General features: G+C 50.5%; 1 protein-coding gene across 6 annotated transcripts; it reads left to right on the top strand.

Moving 5' to 3' along the window:
• Nucleotides 1-1,727: 1,727 nt before the first annotated feature.
• Nucleotides 1,728-20,609, top strand: LOC100122965 (homeobox protein orthopedia). Of its 6 annotated transcripts, none has more exons than XM_031931680.1 (7): nucleotides 1,728-2,035; nucleotides 4,656-4,796; nucleotides 5,191-5,372; nucleotides 13,340-13,517; nucleotides 13,889-14,068; nucleotides 17,463-17,528; nucleotides 17,669-20,609. In XM_031931680.1, the coding sequence occupies exons 1-7, from the start codon at nucleotides 1,990-1,992 to the stop codon at nucleotides 18,073-18,075; spliced, it is 1,200 nt and encodes a 399-aa protein (XP_031787540.1). In that variant the 5' UTR covers nucleotides 1,728-1,989; the 3' UTR covers nucleotides 18,076-20,609. The 6 variants fall into 6 exon arrangements, with proteins under 6 accessions (XP_031787540.1, XP_031787539.1, XP_031787541.1 ...); XM_031931679.1 differs by having other exon boundaries at nucleotides 4,656-4,808; XM_031931681.1 differs by having other exon boundaries at nucleotides 4,633-4,808.
• Nucleotides 20,610-20,623: the final 14 nt, after the last annotated feature.

Raw genomic sequence — 20,623 nt, 5'->3', positions numbered from 1 at the left:
AAGAATGCTCGCGCCAAACGATAAAGCTCGAGCATTAGCGCAAGCTCGGTGATATCGCACTCGGCTCCACTTGAGAACGGCATACAGCGTACTCGCATAGTTGTCGGCACTGGGCGAACATACAATAATTCACGTTCGAGATAGCTCCTGAAAAACAAAACATCGCTTATGCGTATATCCAAGCTGACCATATGCACGCGTATGCGCACAATAGCGTATGTAACGCGCAGCTACTGCGGTCCGAGCGCTAATTGCATCAAAGTTGATTAATCGGCTGCTGCAGCAGAGCTCGATGTAAACTCGATGCTACTATAGCGATTGATAATACGAGTGCAGCAGCTCGTGTGTGTATTCTGCTGCATAGTTGGAAATCGATGACGAGCTCGCACGATGATGATGATGATGATGATGATGGTTGGCTTTGGCGAGTGATGAGTTGGGGGGATGTTTATTATGCGGGACTACGCGGCGAGCTGGCATCGCTGGGCTTGGGGTTAACGTCGAAAGTTCGCTCTTTATGCCGACTGATGCAGCGAGTTGCGCTGTAGTACTGATGAAGGAGGCTCCGGGCTTGCCTTGATAACGCCGATGAGGATGATTGGAAATCATCGCGATTATGCTCGTGTACAGGCATATCAGATGGAAAATTGATTCTCAACGGGAGCAAAAAGATTATCGACGAGCACGAGGAAAACGAAGAACGCGGCACACGCGCTATATTGAATCAAGAGGAACTCGAGCGACAGAGGGAGAGAGAGAAGGAAAGCTACATCCCCATAGCCTCGTGGAACGCGAGCTAGCTTCTTCCTCGCAGCGGCATCATATACAGCTACTCGCGCTCAAGAAAGCGCTTTTCCTCCTTTTTTCGAGCGGCGCGCGACCATAAAAATAAAATTTCAATAAATCTCACCGGTGCGGCGCGCACACGACGGCGGGGGTAGTCGGCGGGACTGGTGGGGGTGCCGCGGGGGCCGGGCTCGGCTCTAATTGGTCGCTCCGAATAAGCGGGGCCACGCCCCTCGCCAAGCGAGCTCGTGCAGCGCCGATAGCGCGGAGAAACGCGGACGAGAGAAAGAGAGAGAGAGAGAGAGAGAGAGAGCGGCTGGAAAATTGGAAAAGGAGAGAGAAAGGAAGAAAGCGGAAGTCTATGTTGCGCGCGATAGAGAGATGATGGAGAAATAAAATGATGCGCAGGTGTATGACGAAAAAGAGAGAGAGAGAGAGAGAGAGAGAGAGAGTTTCGTCTCGAGATCGTTGGTGTAAACGTTTCGTTTAATGCGCTGGGTCGTCTGTGCCTAAAGTACTCGCCGAGTGGAGGAGAGCTTGTTGTATATCGAAATCAATTTTCCGCGGAACATCATATAATTATATGATCGTTGGAGATGATTTTTCGCATCGGTATATTATCGATATGCCAAATTACGGGGCCGTAATGAAGTTCGATGTATGTAATAATTGAAACGTCGAGTCGTTCAGCGGAATAAAAGACGATTGAAAATCAAGCAGGAGCCAGAGCATCAGCTAGCCAGACTTTCGTCGGCATCGTAGGCGCATAGGTAAGCGCGCGCCGCGCTCGTACACCTAGAACGGCTCGCGGCATAGGAGTGATTTAATATCACGCCCACGAAGTCGAGTCGCGCGGCGGTGCGCGGGGGGTTGGAAGAGAGGCTCCGGGAGAGCTGAGCAGAGCCGCCGGTGGTGGTGGGGCTACGCGGAGATGGCGACGGCTGCGCGCGGCCAGTTCGCTGTTTGCCAGCGCAGGGCATGGGTCTACCGAGTCCACCGAGCGCCGCCTGTGTATCCGACTGCCGGAGCTGGCAGAGCCACGTAGTCTCTACGAGTACGATCAGGAGAGTTTGGTGCCGCTGCTGCTGATTGCTCAACATCAGATTGCGTGTATTGCACGGTATATAGTAGGCAGTGCTGGACGAGAGAGAAGAGCTGCTGTCAGTGAGGCTGCTGGAGCCGTCGCGGACCGCCCTCGGAGGCATGCTCAATAACATCTCCGCCGGCGGCTCGATTCACGGCATCACAGGTAACCCAGTGCGACATTGTAATGTATGAGATATCTCAGGTGCCAGCTGGGATGTATGCGCATGTATGTTTAGCTGCGTGTTATTATTAACGTCGCTGCGGACGAGTTGAAGCGTGGTCAATTTTGGATGAGGAATAGGCCAGTGGAAAAGGCGCTAATTTGTGTTGCAAACGTCGAAAATCTGAACTCTCGCGCTCACTTCCGTTCCGGTACTCTCGAACCAACGAAAAATCGGCGTGAAAGCTCTCGAAAATCTCCGAAAACCGCGGTACGAAAGTTTACCCGTCGGACGCCTCGCTCGTCTCCTCGAACAAACGCGTAAAAAAAGCTCCAGCACTGCAGCGTGAACAAAGCGAATCGCGACACGTGCGAGCAACACGTGGTGATGCTGGAAGATTGGACTAGCAGCGCGTAGGCTCTCGAACGGTCTTAATCACCTTAACTCGCGTGATTGCAAGCAGCGGCGGCGGCGGCGGCGGCGCAGCGACGGAACTTGCAAAGACTCGAGGCATGCGCTCGTCCGCTGGGCTGATGCGAGCCGTCGCTATGTATACCCTGCATCTATACATATATGTATACGCTCTCTCGCGCGAGTCACTCGTTATCGCCGCGCTTTGACGGATCTGCTTCGATTGGTCGATCAATTAGACGCTCTCTGTGGTGTGTTTGCTTCCATCAGAGCTTTTTTTCTTCTTATATTCCGACGAGCTCATTTGTTTTGCTTCGTAGAGATAAAGCGAAGCGATAAGAGCTTTCACTCTGCGCGTCGTGTGAATTCGATCGGGGAAAAACAAAGCCCGCGCATTCCAAGAGCCATCTTGGCAAGCTCCCCGGATTTGAGAAATCGCCGACGAGGCCACTCGACGCATAAAGCAGCGCGTTTTCTCCCTTTTTTTTCGTGTACAGGAGGCCCTCTCGTAAACGGCCGCCGCAATAAACATCGGGAATAAAGTCATCGAGGCTTTCCTCTCTCTCTCTCTCTTTCTCTCTCGCTCGTAAAGATGAAAACTGAAAAAAAAAGAAGGATAAGGATACAGCGAGCGTCGTAAAAGCCCATTCATGCGAGGACGTGACGCGTGCTGCTGATGCTTCCTTCATTCAACCATCGAAGTTTAACGCGCCTCTATCTCGCGATGGCCAACCTGTTCTTTCGGCGGTTTTCTTTTTTATATATATAAGAGGAGATTCGGACGCTGTGTATAGCTTGCGGGAGAGGCGCTACTTTTACGCGCGGCCGCCGGTGCTTTTTATTTTATCGCGCGCGTGAATGAACGGCTGTAATTGAATCGCTGATGCTGTATCTCGCTACTGCTGTACAAAGTTTATGCGTCTTATTCATTTTTATTCGACGAGGCACGCGTCGATGGCTGGCAGTTTTCTTTCAATTTGCGCATCGAGTTTGGCTTCGATGAAAACTTTGGCAACTTTTACTGTGTATACAAAGCGCGAATCGAGCGTTAATTTCTCGCGCCCGAACGAAATTTCAACTACGGGAAATCGGAAACCGCCCTCAAAGCGAGAATGCAGAATTAATACGCGGACAACTATATATATAGTTAAAAAGCTATACACTCGTGACACACGCACACGCTGTGTGCAACATCGATTTTGCGCTACTTTTTCCACTCGCTCGCGATCAGCCTGACTCAGCGTCGCGCAAACACGCGAGAGCCCGCGCGAAAAAAAAAATATAAGGTTCGAGGTGTTAGAAAATCCGATCGCAGCCGAACTAAAATATATTTTTAATGTTCCCCCGCTTCTCCTTTTTTCCAGAACACCCACACACTCGTCGTCGCGACGAGAGAGTGAAAAAGCCAGCCGTCTCTCTATACGCGGGAGTCGCGGCCGTATATAACGCGAGAGCGAGAGAGAGAGAGAGAGAGAGAGAGAGCTGTTTGCTCGCTTAGAAGCCGGCGGAGAGAAGCCGGTGACGATTCTCGCACCTCGGTGCTAAGTAAGCCGCGAGAGCGGGCTTCTGCTCCTATACAAATTTAAACTGCCGTGTGCGCGGTGCTGCTGCAGCTCGGCCGACGGGAAAAATCTCTCGCGCGGACAGTCGCGCGCGATATTCCTCTCGCGGCGGTGCTGTCTTGTCGCGAGAGAGAAAGAGAGAGAAAGAAAGAGAGAGAGAGAGAGAGAGAGAGAGAGAGAGAGAGGGGCCCTTCGTCGGAGGAGCTGTATTGTCGGTGTGTGCTATACGGTGCGACTCGAGTATATAGGCGATGGCCGCTGGGATCGACTCTTTGTTTCGAGGCGTACGTAAAAATTCATCGTGTGTGTAAATACACTGCACGAGAGCTTTTTCATTTTTCCCTGGTTTTAAACATCCGAGCCGGCAATTATTCTCAATTTAGGGCTGATTGAACTGCGTCGGCGCTCTCCACTTTGTTTCTCTTTTTCATTTTTTTCTGTTTGAATTTTCGAACGCATCGGAATAACAAAGCGCTTGAATGAGCGGAACTATTCGATTAGCGAGAGTATATGACGCAACTGTCGGATGTGTAGGTATCGGGAATAGAAAAAAAAAAAATATTCGCGTTCGGAGAATAAATGTATAGGCGCCCCGGTGGCAATGGCTTGCTGCACACCTAACAAAGAATGGAAATTTTTGCGTGCGCAGGAGCGAAGGACCTTCATGCGCAGGACCTGAAGAGACACGATAAATTGGACGGCGTCCTGGGAGTGAATCTGGGCAGTGGCCTGTCCGCTGGCGGGGGTCTCACGCTTCCCCAGGAATTAATCATGACCATGCCGGGGGCAGGTTCGTTCGAACGTAATTCACTCCATTTTGCCTTTTCACTTATTGCGCTTTGGACTCTCTCTCGAGAAAAAGCTTATACGGGTTTACTATTTTTCATCATATATATGCATACACGAGATAATTCGCAGTCGATGAGCAACGTGTTCATCAATTACGGAAATATCAGAGGTGGAGCAAAGTTTTAACATGAGCTCTTAATCGCGCTGATTAATGGAACGTTTAATATAAAAAGGTATATTTACGAGTTATAAAATCCGGCGCTCGCGCGATGTGGGGAATATAAATTGGTAAACTCGCCGGCCGCGCGTCGAGAGATATTCCATGAGTTTTTCGTCCGTTCGACGGAAGGATGATAAAAGTTTGTTAAAGCAGCTCGTTTCCGTCCTTATAACAGGAGGCGCCTGCTCGGTCGGACAGGGAGACGACAAGCCGGCCAAGCAGAAGCGCCACCGGACGAGATTTACGCCGGCCCAGCTGAACGAGCTCGAGAGGTGTTTCAGTAAAACCCACTACCCGGACATCTTTCTCAGGGAGGAGATCGCCATGAGGATCGGCCTCACCGAGAGCAGAGTTCAAGTGAGTAATGCCTACGTATACATTTTTAATCGGGCGACCCTCGTAAACACACGCGCGCGGACGAGCGTCTGAGTGATTATAGTAGTGGTAGTGGTAGTAGTCGACGGCGGCGGAAAGTTTTCGCCCGTATCAATTACCGCGGCCTACGCCGGCTTTCCGGATTAAAGTGAAACTTGGCGCGCGGCGCTAAGCCCGTCGAATTTCCATGGGTCCCGGCGCGCTCTCAAACCGCAGAAGGCCGAGGCCTGACGTCGATTTAAACCGAGATAACAGACAGCCGCCGCGACGTCAAAGATATGATTCTTCACACGCCTGTTTCGCCGCGGGGCTAATAGAAATTCATGAAATTTTTATTCGCCACTCGGAGCGTCAGTCAAGCCGCGCGTCGGCTGCATATCAAGCAGCTCCCCAGTCGAGGCTCGAGAGAGATGCGAAGAAGTGGCTAGATCTGGAATGCCGGATGGAAATGCAACGACCAAATTAGAGGCTCCGCTTATTGAATTCAAATTGCTGATTCAGCGAGCTTATTGCGAGTCTTGTTATACGCGATTAGCAGGTATATAAGAATCGATCAATCGAGAAGCGTATACAGCGCACCCCTGCGGAATTCTTTCTCCAGAGCTTGCATGCCTCGCGGATACAGGAGGGAAAGTTGACGTCTCGGCTACCTTGACGACGCGGAGCCAAAGCGAGCGGGTGGAGTAGAGCAGAGCGGAATGCGGGGCGGGAGAGCCAGTCAAATTGAAACGGGCTTTCCTCCCCAAAGAAAATTGTACACGAGAGAGATTTCATTTCGAGCCCGGGAGTCACGCTCGGTTGCCTACGCGGCGGTGGCGAGACGAGAATTTTATTGTCTCGGTTATCGAGGCTCTGCTCTACCAGCTCGAAAATACGCGAGGCCGAAGGTCAAGGAAGAAGCCGCGATCAGACAAAGCTCGCGTAGGCCTACTCAGATCAGCAGGCGAGAAAGCTCGACTTGCGCGCGCGTTACCCGGAGCAACGGAATCTCGCGCGTGCGCTGAGACGGCCCGACGGCGGTTGGCCCTGGCGCTGCGTTGCCCGGGCGACCGGCCGCTCCCCCCGCGGCCAATCGCCGAGGCCGGCGCTATCGAGCGGAGCCGGGATGATATCGAGGCGGCAGATTTCCGCCGTGCCATGGCGGCTCTCCGACGTCTGCTCTCTATACATGCCCTCTTTTTTCCGCGCCGCGAAAGGAGGCGCCTCTGTGTGCACCTGCGTACACACGCAGCTACCTACGCGCTGCTTTGGAATTGCGAGAGAAAAGAGCGAGAGAGCTAGGGAGGATGCCTGCCGCGTACTTCGCCGTTGAAGATTGGTATTTTCAATTATCCAATTTTTAATTTTTCGAAAGCACGCCCAGACTCGAAAGGGCGAGCTTTATTTTAAGCGCGAGGCTGAAACCGATACCAGCGTCTCGAAAAAGCTCGATCCGACGGCAAAGCACTCGCGCGCGCTGCATAATGAATGCATGAGATTATTCGCGGAGGCACTTTTAAAGATGGCTACGTACTGTTACCGATTGCGCGAAGCCACGACGACGACGGACACTTGCGTGGCAAAAAATATCGAACGTGTCCAGAAATACATTTCGATGTATACAGGTTCGCTGCGAGGAGAGCTTTAATTTCGAGATCGTGGAAAATTTGCGCGACGCACGAATCATTGCGGAGCTTCGATTCGTTCGTATGTTCAGAGCTCGGGTATATGAAGTGCCGAGTCGATTCGATCAATTAGAGGTTTCATTGACTCGGAAAACTCGACTGCAAGCTCGCTCCTTTTAATTCGCGGGCTCATTAAATCATGTCCTCGCGCGGAGCATGCAGCGATAAATGGAAACTCCGCGGCGACAGAAGAATAACGTTCGGTATAAATCAAATCAAAGCGAGATATTCGGCCCTAAACATTTCAACGGCGATCGCGAAAAGCCGGTGGTAAAGGGCTACTATACACGATAACGCGTTTGATGGCTGTTCGCGCCACACGCATATTATATGCGGCCGACGCGACAAGGCTTCTCTTCCTTATCAGTCTATATAGGCAGGGCTGCAGCTCGTAATTTATATTGCCGATTTAATTGGCAGCTCACTCGATCTTTCGAATAAAGCTCAATCACGCCAATCGTCACGAGCGCGACGGTATAAAAGCTTTTTACCCCGCGCGCGCGCGCGCTGCGTTCTTTTGAACACAGCCGCGGTTGCGCCACTTTATTTATATTTAAAACACGTATTGGCGCTTCGGGCTCGTTTTAATTACGTGCATTTCAATACCCCTTGGCCAGATGAGGGAGAGAGAGAGAGAGAGAGAGATATTTGGCGCGTCGACGCGCCGGAAATGAACGTTATCGGGACTGTCGCGCTGTAAGCTTCGATTCACCGATGTAAATTTTTTGCGCGGCGTCGGCTCACTACTAGGTTTCTATTTTTGGAACTGAAAAATACCCATGAGCAATTTTTCGGCCTTTGACATCCTCCTCAAACGGGGATGGGCGCGATTTAAATTTAATCGCAATGAAGAGCCGATTAAAACTGCAATCGTCGCTCGCCAACGACGAGGCGGCCAACAGTTAATGTCCGCTAACAGGCATTTAAGTTAACTGCCCGCGCTCGCAGGTAACTGCGGCTTCAACGGCCCTTTCGATTACCGCCGTCGCCAGTTTTATGGGCTGCGACGTACGTTGACGACGTCCTCCGATTGCCCGGCCGGGGCTGATTTTCGCCGCCCGACTTTTTCCCGCACTCTGCTGTGTTACGGCTCTCGATTTTCGGCCCTGCGCCTATATTGCCTTTAATCGAGTTAGCCATATACGGAGCTTCGATTTTAAAAATATTGTACCGCGTGTGCGGTGCAGTGGGACATTAGGTGGTCGAAGACCGCACGAAGCAGCCATAAAAGCAGCGCATTAAAAAGCGAGCAATCGATCCGCGTCAAAGAGTCGCTATACACTCCCCGAAAGTGAATCTGGCCGCACACATGTGCCGCAGCCAGCGAGCGGCATCAAAGGAGCTCCCAAGGGAGACGACGCGCCGACGGTGTCATCCTCGGGGGAGGTATAGGCGTACGTGTGTTATGTGCAGGGGACGCATCATAGAGAGCAAGTGCGCGTCCGCTTTGAGAAATGACGCTCTCGCGATCTCTTTCACGCCCGGCCGAGAACAGGCATTTCGCATTTAGCGCGCGCGCGCGCGCGCGGGAGCTTTTTCCCCCCGACGTGACCCCTACGTCTCTCGCTGATGCGTCGTTGAGACTAGATCGTCCTCTAATAATAAAGCGGTTGATTAAAGAATTGAAGTCCGTGACGGCCTCGGAAAAAATTAGGCGACCGCTCGATGATAACTCTACACGCGGGTATCCGCGGATGAACATGATTGACGAACGTGTGTCTACCAGAGCGACGTGTCATAAAATTGTTATACAAATGAAGTACTGTCACCTGCAATCGGCCCGACGAGCTGACTGCGCGTTAAAATTTCATGGCTACAAGAGTATCGAGTTATGTTTTCTGATCGCCCTCGCGAGAGCTTGTATTTCATAACCGCGCATATGCGAGCGAGTAGCCCATAAACGTCCAATTAAACGGCTGACTTTTATGGAGCGCACGCGTTCGTATTTATAACTTTTGGAGGGAATATTCGAATCCTTCGCCTCGACACCAGCTGTAAAACCAAAGCCGCCGACGTCGTCGTCGTCGCAAGTCGCAAGTCGCATAGTCATGCATTTTAAGGAAGCGAGCATCGGCAGGGGCCGCATATCGCGCACGCCGAGGGTTGATTTTTTAATGTGGCATAAATATGCATAGGCCGCGATATTAGCTCTTAGGCCGGCGCGCGTCGGGCCCCGGCTGAAAAAGTGTGTACGTGTGTGTGAGTGTGTGCGAGAGAGAGAGAACGAGGGGAGGCGCGCGCGATGGATAAACTGTGTTGGCGCGACCCCTGGGAGTAGTATCATCTAACGCCCATTTTATTATGACTTTTCCATCTCGCTCGCTCGATTTCTCCTTGTCTATTCTTCCCTATTTAATCTGGACCACATATGCCGTTCCGAGAGAGCCGAAACTCCATTTCTATGTCCTATAATTCTCGGCTCTTTTTCTCGTACGAATTATAACGCGACCTGCACCGATGCGATAATGCGAATGCTTTCCATATACAAGCGTGTCTCAGATCATTTTTCCGACTCTTTCGCAACGGCGTGAATACGAAAACCCGGTAAATTTTTCCAACTAAATAATAGCAGCTCTAGCATCTCTCCGGCGAGAGAGAATCCCCTCGCATCTAATTATATACCGGCAGCGCGGAACACACAGTCGGAAAATCAATATCAAAGCTGCATCCGCGCACACGAGAGCTAATCCATATCCCCCGCTGTCGCTCGCTCGCCAAATGAATTAAACAAGAAACTAAAAAAAAACAAACTCGCCCGCGTTAATCAGCCGCAACCGCAAGCTTAATCCGGAAAAGTGCCGCTAAAACAGCGATACACGGGGTGCTTGGCTTCGTCGAAGTACATACCCGCGCACAGCGAGAATTTTACAACCAGTCGCGCGTGCCGAGAGAGAGAGAGAGAGAGAGAGAGAGAGAGAGAGAGCACATATGCGCGCGGTTAAACCAGCAGTATCGCGCTCGCGCGTACGAGCAGTTTTAGCTAATTTGACGACGAGGCGACCATCTCGCGCCATGCGAGGAGGCCTAAGCCGCAACGATATTGCATCGCGGCGGCGTGAAATAATAATAAAGTATAAACGGATCAACTTGACGAGATGGCTGCCATTTCGCGAGCGCGGACGAGCGAGTTTTATCGCCGCTCGCGCGGGTGCTGCGATAAAATCGAGCCTTTAATTTCTATGCAGCGGACGAGGAGAGGATCTCGCGCCGGATTTTCCGATCGCGAGAGACTAGGATGCGCGACGGTGATAATAATAATAATAATCGTTGACACCCCGCTACAGGATATCGGGGGGTGTGCAGTGCGCATGTATATTTTTCCGCGGAGCGCGGTGACCGCTCTATTTTCATTAATTAATTCGATGAGGGTATTCTTGGCTCGAACGGTTTTTCGCCTTTGATCAGGTTGCAGTGCGAGAACTTTTCTCTCTCTCTCTCTCTCTCTCTAACTGCGCTAACGTGTACAAATCCGAAATTTCATCCTCCCAAATTACGCGTGAACCGGCTGATGATGACGCGATGACGCGAGCTAAGCGCAGTGTATACACTGGCAGATAATCGCGGCAAATCAAAAGCCGCACGATAGAGCAAGCAGCTGCATATGTGTGTGTGGGTACATAAGCCCGGGACCATAGGTGGTCCAAAGGGGGTTAGGTAATGGCGCATAATGCGTCTTTTCGCGCGTACGAGTACAGTATATAGCAGGCAGCGACCCCTCGGAAAAGAGCACGGGCAGCCTTGATCATCAATCAGGGGCTATTGCACGCGTGGCCCGCAAGTTTATACAGTATTTATTTTCATTATGTCTCGCTCGCGCGTTAACAACCGACCGCCAGGCCTCGAGGTCAGCGAGCCATCTTTCTTCCTCCTGATCTGATTCTTTTTTGTTGTAGCCGTTATATTTGTGGCGGTAGACCCCGATTTCGATGCACTCGCAGCGAAATTCAGAAGCGAACATCGCGTTTAAACAAACATATACGCAAATCGTCGTCGATCAAAGTTTATCGGGCGCGATTTCTCCCCGAAGAAAGGGATAAAGCCCGTCATCGGGCCACTACTGCATAGCGAGCCCGAAAATCCGAGCCGACTGCGAGCGATCCCTCAATGGCGCCTCTATAAGCCGACTCGATATATATCTGCTCGGAGCTCGATGGCAAGCCCAATTTATATCACAGCGCGTCTTATGCCTTCGGCGCAGGCAATTCCTAGCCGACGGGCAAAGTTCGGGGCGCTGCGGGACCGGCTCGATGAGTTCTCCCCGCGGCGCAAGCCGAGAGAGAGAGAGAGAGAGAGAGAGCTAAGCCCGCGCGATGCTTGCTCTCTCGCGATCGCTCAGCGGAAACAAATAGCCAAGTTAACTTTTCGAGGCGGCGATGGGAGTAGCCTCTGGGAGTCGCGACTGTGACTTTTGTTTCTTCTCTCGCCTGATGCAGCCGATCGATTTCCGTGGCGGACGATCTTTTAATAACCCGCGGCTATGCCTGTAATAACCGCTTATCATATTTTCGCTGATCCGATAGCGCGAAAATAAAATAGCGACACGTCTCGCGGTTTCAGCAGTCGGTAATTGCATTATACCGAGAGTTCGCTGGATCCGATAATTTTGGGGCTGAAAAATTCATCGCGCGAGTGATTCGACCGAAAAAACAAACGGGGGAGAGATCCAGGTGCCGGTAGATAAAAACATCTGCCCTATCGATGAGACGCTGTATACTGGACAGGCGGATCGATCGAGTCAAAAAGCCAATGTTCCTAATTGATCCGCGTGGTGTGTAGCGCACGCGTCGAGTTCCCGTAATAATACACGTGTGTCGGACTACACCTTGACTGCTCGCGCACACGGATCGGCCTTAGTCATCCGAAGGTGTGTTCGAGGCTCGAGGCTAAACGTCGGGGCGGATGCTCCCCGGGAAATCGACGCTGATTTGTTTGCCTTCGTCGTTCGTTGTGTATTTCGATAAGAATATTTTATCCAGAACTGGCTCGAAAAACTTTTCGCGCTCGACGAGACTAATCAATAATAGGACGGTTTTAAGAGTTCGATAAACTTAATTAAGGAGGCGGTATTATATAGACAAGCGCACAGTGGCGGCGGCGATTTATTTATGCCCCGGTGTGTGTTTTTTCACCCGGCCGATCGATAAAATGGAGATGAGATGAATTAGAAAGGGACGAGCGAGCAGCTGAAAGAATAATTATCCCGGATCGTACTTTTAAATAATTCTGGAATTCTCTCTTCTCTCTCCTCGGTATATTGCGTCGAGGTAAAATCAGTGCGCGCGACTGCAACCACACCCACCAGCCTGTCTCTATACGTATACACATACATCGCGGAGATCGCGGATGTATATATAGAGCTAAGCGAGCGAAAAAGCGTGCGTGCGCCGGAAGTCGTGCGGGGTCGCGGTCACGGAAGAGGTGCGCGCATGTAACGGCTGTGAAATACAAGAGCGGAGGACACGCCCCTGAGCTTTCGAGGGGGTTGTTGCCGCTGAGCACCGTCTTGGATTTAATTCCCTGGAAGCGCTCCGATCGCAATCATTGCGCAACGATTGAAAGACAACAGCCCACCTGCATACGCTGCAGCGAGAATAAGAGACGAGCTGTGTATATATGTATCCCATACATCCAATTAGATTCGTATAATCCGCGTATACACAGAGAAATTCGCCCTCGGCCCTTCGTATATAAGAGCCGTACACACAAATACCTTCCCGCGCGTTAATGCTAAAGTACTAATTTATGGGTGCGCGCTGCCGTCGCGAGAGATACACACGGCACATCCGAGTCTGCTTGTGTGCGTGTGTGTGTATGTGTGGGTGTGCGGGGGTGCGCGGGTGGGGGAGTAAGAGAGACGGAGAAAGCGGGAGCGAGAAACACACAGGGCGAGAGCAAAGGCAGGCTTTGCATGCGATATCAATAAATCAAGTCGCCAGGAGCTCGGCAGCTTATATACGGGAGGGGGAGACCACTACGTGGCCAGAATCAACAGCTCATAACGTCGGCTAATAGCTACCGGGCGCCGAGGGTCGCGCCAAGATATTGTCCTAACGCCGAGGGACACCTTATATCGTTTCTCTCTCGTGCGCCGCGATGGATCGACTCCGCTCTACGCACACACACACACACACAGAGACACATACACAAGCGCGTTGGGAGACAGTTTTTCTATCCCCCGCCGGCCAAATTACGAAATATTTCCTTTGTGCCCCGACCTTACGCGTGGGCGGAAGGTGCCTTGTGTTTGTTTGCTAAGACGATCGTCTCTCTGTTCTCTGTTGTCAGGTGTGGTTTCAAAATCGTCGGGCAAAGTGGAAGAAGCGCAAGAAGACGACGGTGTTCAGGTCGCCAGGCTCGCTGCTGCCGTCGCACGGACTGCCGCCGTTCGGCGCCATGAGCTCCGAGCTGTGCGGAGCCGCCGGCATGTTCCACGCGCCCACCGATCGATGGGGAATGGGTCCAGGTCGGCACATCCAGCTATATACATTATTCAACGATCCTTCATTATTTCAAAGTGCAACCCTTTTTTCGCGCGGAGTGCAGTATTTTTAAGTGCCGAAAACTTGACAGCCGCGCGCGACTTACTTTTTCCCTCGTTACCGCGAATCAAGCCGCGCGGGTTATACAAATTAGCCGGCTATAAATGTTCAATTTGCGCGCTGAAAAAATTAATACGACTTGAGAGCTCGCGCGTATTTTTCGTATTTTTCAGAGCCGCGCGCGGTTAATCGGCGAATAATGTTCTCGATTAGAGGCTGATTAGCCCGTACAAACTCGGGCGTGCGCTCGACTTTTTTCACCAGCACCGCGTCTAAAATTAATCTCGAAGCGCAGGTCTGGAGCAGCTACGCCAGGGCGGCATGGGCATGGGCGGCTTCGGCCAGAGCCTCGGCCAGCTGGGCCAGCAGAGCTCGGGGAGCCTGGGCTCGAGTCTGGGCCTGGGCAACAGCGGCCAGCTCATCAGCAGTCCCTCGCAGACGGTCTACCAGGCCAGCTACGGATTGAATTCCCTCGGTAAGTGCATGAGAATACATAACGCGCCGTTTCGCGCCTCTACTCGCAGCCTTTTTTTCTCTCCTCTCTCTAGAAAGAGCCTAGCGTATCGAGCGACGCGTGAGAAAAATTTCGCGACTTCAGCCAGACGAGACAAAAGCTCTGTGTGCGCGCGGGCGCGAGGAATTTCGATATGTTTTCAAGAGATCACGAGAGCGCATGGGAAAGAAAGAGGCGTTTTAGAATCGAAAATTGTCGCGCGTTTTAAAGCCCATACGCCTGCACCTTTCAGCCTGTGTATACAGTCGCGAGAGAGTACCGAGGACTTCTCGCACGTTTTCGAGCTCGCAAACATCGTCAGCGCGGGAATATTTTATTACGCCGCCGGTGACGTGAGAGTTCAAAAAACTCCCTCTCGCTCGCGCGTCATTAAAAGTGTATGTGATATACCCGTGCGATTTACGCCAAAGAAAATACTCGCTTTTCTCCGACGGAAGCTCCGACGTCGAAACCCTCGCGCGCGCGGACATCGTCAAAAGTCGAATCTCGAAAGGAGGCATCCGCGGAGAGAGAAGAGAGAGAGAGAGAAAAAAGCGAGACAGAGAATTTGAGACAGAAAAACAATAAAGCCAAGCGCGGCGGCCTCGTGTGTTTGCTCGAGCTCCGGCGGAGGCTCAAGGTGGTCGCACCTAGGTGCGAGATCTCGGGTCTCTCCGGCCGCTCTGCTCTCTCTCTCTCTCTCTCTCTCTCTCTCTCTCTCTCTCTCTCTCTCTCTCTCTCTCTTTCTCTCTCCCGGTATACACTATACTCGCGCGTATGTTTACCGGCGAGAATACCTCGAGATGCAACCTGTCTTGGAGCAGCGGAGCGGGCGCGATGTGTGCGCCTTATTCGAAGTATCTCAGCGTCTTCTGGGATGGAATCGTCCCCCGCGCGCGCGCGCGCGCGCATCGTCGATATACCGGTTTTGCGCGAAAAAGGTGTCGGACGTGTAAAGAGGAATGTTTGCCGAGACTTGTCTCTCGCTCGATTGCGCGTCTGCGAGCGTGTGTATATGCGCCGTGAGCGAAGAGAAAAGAAAAAAAAATCGCTCCGCGATTGTGATATTTTATTTAGAAATCGGACTCACTAATACCTTGCGCGTATATTGACCGTTCAATCATGGCTTTTAAATTCGCACGACACGACTCTGTTTTGAGTACATAGCAATGATCCTGGGATAATAATGCTCCCCTCTCTCGTCCCGCGTGAATAGTTGTGTGTGTGTGTGTGCCGTACGTGTAAATTACCGCTATTTATCCGTGTTAAAACTTCAAATTTTCTTAATGCCCGTTTTACGAGTTGTCAATTGATCGATCTGCTATATAGCTATACACAGCCGCGCGAAGCCCGTGAATCATTAACTAGCTCGCATTGTGTCAGCAGTCAATCGAGCTTCGCTGGAAATATATAAATATTAATGCCGGCGGATGTTTTATCATACATCGATAATTCGGAAGTCGTCGCGATCTTACACGTTATATCGACTATCATTTAGCCAACCGTGCGCATAACACCGTGTAATCGTCGCTTTCAATTACGAAAAAACCTATGTATGACATATAGTCGAGAACAATTAGTCCGCACGATCTTGTTCGCTCGCTGTTATTTATACACTCATAACGCCTAAAAATACACGACAATGTACAAGGAACTTTCCGTCGCGACGGCGGAGCATGCGACGCGTACGTGAGCGTAGCCGTACACACCTGGATTGCATCTCCGACACTTACGGTGTCAATTATCGTGTATTATCACCGGAGCCGTACTCCAGCTGAGAGGGCGCGAGAAAAAAGCTCTCCGAGAGCGCGCAACTGTAAAGGTTTTCATACACTACATAGCTCATATATCCGCGGAATTGTTTCCTATATCCAAGCGGGGAAGAAATGCAAAGCGTGTTTGAGTAACGCGTAGCTCAGCTGCGTAGAAAAAATATCGGAGCAGCCGCGAAGCCAAACAGAAAGATTCGAGAGCGAAAAAAGGTCTCTCTCGAGGCGCTACTCGACTTACCGCCGCTCGCGGTGTAACTCGGCGAACAAACAACTTTTAGAGCTGGACTTATTTTGCGCTTTTCAATAATGATTAGCACCCGTCAGCTCGCCCGTCCTGGCTTCTCTACACTAGGTGCCAATTAACTCGGCGCATGAAACGCCACCGAATCCGTTCGGCGCATCTGCACACACGTACTCTGGTGTCTCGTCTGCCGTCTCTCTCTCTCTCTCTCTCTCTCTCTCTCTCTCTCTCTCTCTTTGTTGGCTCTCTTTCGAGAGGAAGATAAACGAGACTGTGAAAGAATCGCGCTTGTGGTTCAGTTTTGGGCGTTGACGTGTCCGAAACGTACTCTATACCTAGATTCAATTTTAATGGCCACTTATGCATATACACGTGTTTCGAGATCTGTAAATATTTCGATCCTTTGGATATCGTAAAACGTCATCATGCTCGGGTTTACGTAAACGCGCCGACTCGAGCCTCCTATACCTCTCCGACCGAACGGGAAAAGTCGTAAACCCGAGAAAAGGGACCGCAAAGATGATGCACTACTGCCGCGAACAGCGGAGAGAGAGAGAGAGACTACCGAGGTGGCTTGAAAAAAAGGGGCTTTACGATCGGTCGGTAGCCTCACGTGCACTTACCGTCGCACTACAGCGCGTATTAGTGCACCTGAATAGTAGCCGTGCGGTATTTCACCTCACGACCCTTCCTAGAACGCATTATGACTTTATTTACTGTGCGCAGAGCGGCAGTTGCACGGAATCGGAGTTTCCTCGAACGAAAAGCCTACATGCGCCGCGTAGCGTAGAGGAGATCGAGGGAAAACGGCGCCGCGGCCGAGATTTACGTCGAAGGGGTTTGCTTTTATTGGCCGCGCGCGTGGCTTTGATAATGCGCCTCTGTGTACCTGATGCTACGTTGTTGGAGCGCTTTTTTTTTCGACAAACCGACGCTTTCGGAGAGATGCGCCGGGTTAATGGTTTTCGAAACGGCTTCTTTTGAAATTGCCGCGCGAATCGTAATTCCGCGAGTGCGTTACGCAGCTGCGTGTCGTGTGGAATGCAGACAGTTCATAAAGCTCCACTTTGTGCTAATAAACTAGGCTAACACGCGATATCTGTTCATTTGGCAATATTTCTAATGTCTTTCCGATACGAGATCACTGATAATCTGAAAGCACACTTTTACAAGAACGTACGCGACCTTATCACGCTCTCTCGGCGCAGCTATGGTTATGCTTCGTAATGATTGTGCCGAAACCGAAAGAATCGGGGATATAGCCAGAGCTGCGATCGGTACGAGTACGTTATTGTAAAATCAATTGCAGATGATCGGTGACCTCAGAACATTACAAAACATGGACCTCTGTATCAAATTGCAGCATCGGAAAGAGGATGGGGGTTCTGCCAAGGGAATGGATACAACGGACCTAGCTTAACGGCAAAAGGTAACTTTATGAACCGAACAACCAAATCCTGCACGTGCACGCTCTTTTCGTTGTTCTCCACAATATTTTTTCATTTTTTATCCACACACCAGCCCGTCGCGCAAGCGAACCAAGCATCTCACCCTCGGCTCTGCTTCCAGGTGGCGTGCACATGTCGGCGTCCCGAGGCTCACCGCCGACAGGCGGCGCCTCCAGCGTGGGGGTGGCCGGGGTGGGCTGCGCCGGCCAGAACTCGCCGAGCGGCAACAACAGCGCCGGGGCGCCGGTGACGGTCAGCGGGGGTGGCGCCGGGCCCGCGAACGCGGTCAACAGCGGCAACAGCAACAACAACGCCGGGGCCCCCGCGAGCGCCGGGGCCGAGAGCGCCGAGGCCACGGACTGGCGGGGAGCCCACAGCATCGCTGCCCTGAGGCGCAGGGCCTCCGACGCCTCCCAGCAACAGCAGCAGCAGCAGCAGCAGCAGCAACAGCAGCAACAGTACAGCCCCCAGCCGCCGGGACCGCAGCCCCAGTACGGCCACGACATCGAGTACAGCTCGGTTTATTAACTTTGTTGAGCTATGTTTAAGTAAATACTGTGTTATAGGTTGTTTTACTCTTCCGTTATTGCAGGGTTCGCTCGTTCGCGGGCCGCGGCCCTTGCTCCGAGCTGCGGGACAAGGGCCGCCGGCCGGGCGAAGCGTTATTGTATTGCGGCAATAGAACACGATACGCGCGACTCTTATTGATTGTCCTTGAGATTTTGTTGCGGGGAATGATATGACACGTGACAATTCTCGCTCGGCCCTCGTATCGGCGGGGCGGGCGCCACATAATATACCTATATACTTTGCGTCTCGGTAATCGAGAGGCGAAACGAAATGTATACGACGAGTTACCTTAGTATCATACGTGGCATTGTAAATATTAAAATAATATAGTTGATATATAGCGGGAGGCACGAGGTGCTGCAGGCTTGAGGATATACGGTATTACACTGATCGAGGCGGGAGTCGTGCAATGTGCTGATATGAAGTATATAGTGAAAAAGCAAGCCGATATGCGGCGGATCGGGATGGAAGCGTTGATTTTCCCTGCGAGACACTTTCACGCACCGACTCTTATTCCTTTCCCCGAAATGCGTAGATTCTACGTTCGAACAGAAAAATTGATTAAAAAGGATGTACATAATTATACGCGCGATGAAAAATCAACGCTCGGATCTCGCTTGCGATCGGAGATGGGAGAGGCTATATTATTAACGATATAGTATAAAAAGGTTGTCGCACATATTATTATAAAAAAGTATGTAATACTGAACCGAGTCATTGCACGCGTGTACGACTTTAACGATAGGCAACCTTATTATAGAACGAACGACCGATGATACACGTGCTCCGACGCGTGATTTTTCGTCTCCCATTTTGAAGAACAAAGAAACAAAATCATTGTTTGCGCTTGAATCGGGAAAGAGAGCTCGCACACACTTTTCATACTTTCTTACGGCTTATAGCGACGTATATATTGGATATCATATTTTTGATTGAAAAAGTTTACTTGTAAAGAGAGACGAGGAGCGGAGAGCGATGGTTATAACTTTTTTAAATTACAAGCGCATGTATTGTTCCATCATGTGTCTCATTACACACACACACACACGCGCGCGCGCGCGCGCACACACGTACACGCAGTTTTCCATGCCCAAACCGTATACCCACATCGTAATAAGGCAGAATAGCTTAATTGCAATACGATATAGTTAACAAATTATCACACTTTTCTCTGCTATACATTTAAGAATACCGCGGAAACTGTCTGGTCATAAACTTTAATACCTTGACGTATTGTGATATTTTCGGATGCGCCGCTTTTTCCTCTATCCTATAATAGGCGTCCATCCCGCACACGCACACACTTACACAAATATACACGAAAGAGAAAAAGAAAAGTAGTACATATGAGACGCTAAGGAATAATAAAAGAGAGAAAACGAACTAAATCAGCAGTGCGACTCGAGTGCATACGTAGTGAAACTGCGCGTCTGATGTAATAGGGAGCTGCGAGAGCGCGCAGGAGAGAGAATTTAATTGTGTAACGATGAAGGCGGCCGTTATCGCAAGTTATTCCATAGTTATATTATACGAATTTACCGTAGATGCTAAACAAAGTAACGTTAAAGCAAACATATAGATAAACAAGAAGATTACACACACCCGCACAGAGTGTGATATACACGCGTGTACGCGCGCGAATAAGTTTATATAGATAGTCGCGCGTGTGCGGAACAAGACACTCACACACGTACACCACGTGAAAATAAATAATTAGCTTTAGGCTGTACTGTCAATGTACTAACGAGCGTATACGATTTTTCATGTACAAACCGATGATCCGAGTATGGGAGTTTTACGTGCGCAGCAACGTTCATCATATATATAAATATATTGTACGATGTATTTTGGCTTTTCGCGGCGCCGGCTAACGAGGCGAGTGTTACATCGAGCTGAACTCATCTCGCGATGAATTTTCACTCGTATACACATCGGCCCCGTGTAGCGTCGCCGCGGTTTACGATTATTCATTATACTGTATATGCGGGATACACCGACACACACACACACACACACGCGCATACGCCCACCCACCCACATGCACACACACAAAGAAAGCGTTGTACGTTATATTATATATATATATATATATATAAAAGTAAATATATTTATTTGCGCGATGATTTTTCCAAGACTGACTCACACACGAAGGTATATGTTAAAAGAGGGCGAAGAGGAGGAATATATAGGGTGTTTTACTTTGCTAAGAGGTTCTACGATAACGGCGAGTGTGCACACGCGGGAGTATACGAAACACCTCCAGGATGATGATGATATATATATGCAAAAGAAAAGAAAAAAAATGTTCCCTAATAATAGTACACTTCTTATATAGTGGCACCGACCGAGGCGCGCGTTATATATATATATACGATCTCCTGGATGGCTCATAGCGAAGATTTTAAGGAAAAATAAAGGAACTTTAATTTTCATCGTTGTATAGTTGTGTATAGAAGTCAGCTGAGTGTGTAAAATAAATCATTATTAAAATATCTTGCTGGTGGAG

This window comes from Nasonia vitripennis, chromosome 5 (genome assembly GCF_009193385.2).
Source record: "Nasonia vitripennis strain AsymCx chromosome 5, Nvit_psr_1.1, whole genome shotgun sequence".
Classification (NCBI taxonomy): Eukaryota; Metazoa; Arthropoda; class Insecta; order Hymenoptera; family Pteromalidae; genus Nasonia; species Nasonia vitripennis.
This window is presented reverse-complemented; position numbering and strand designations above follow the sequence as displayed.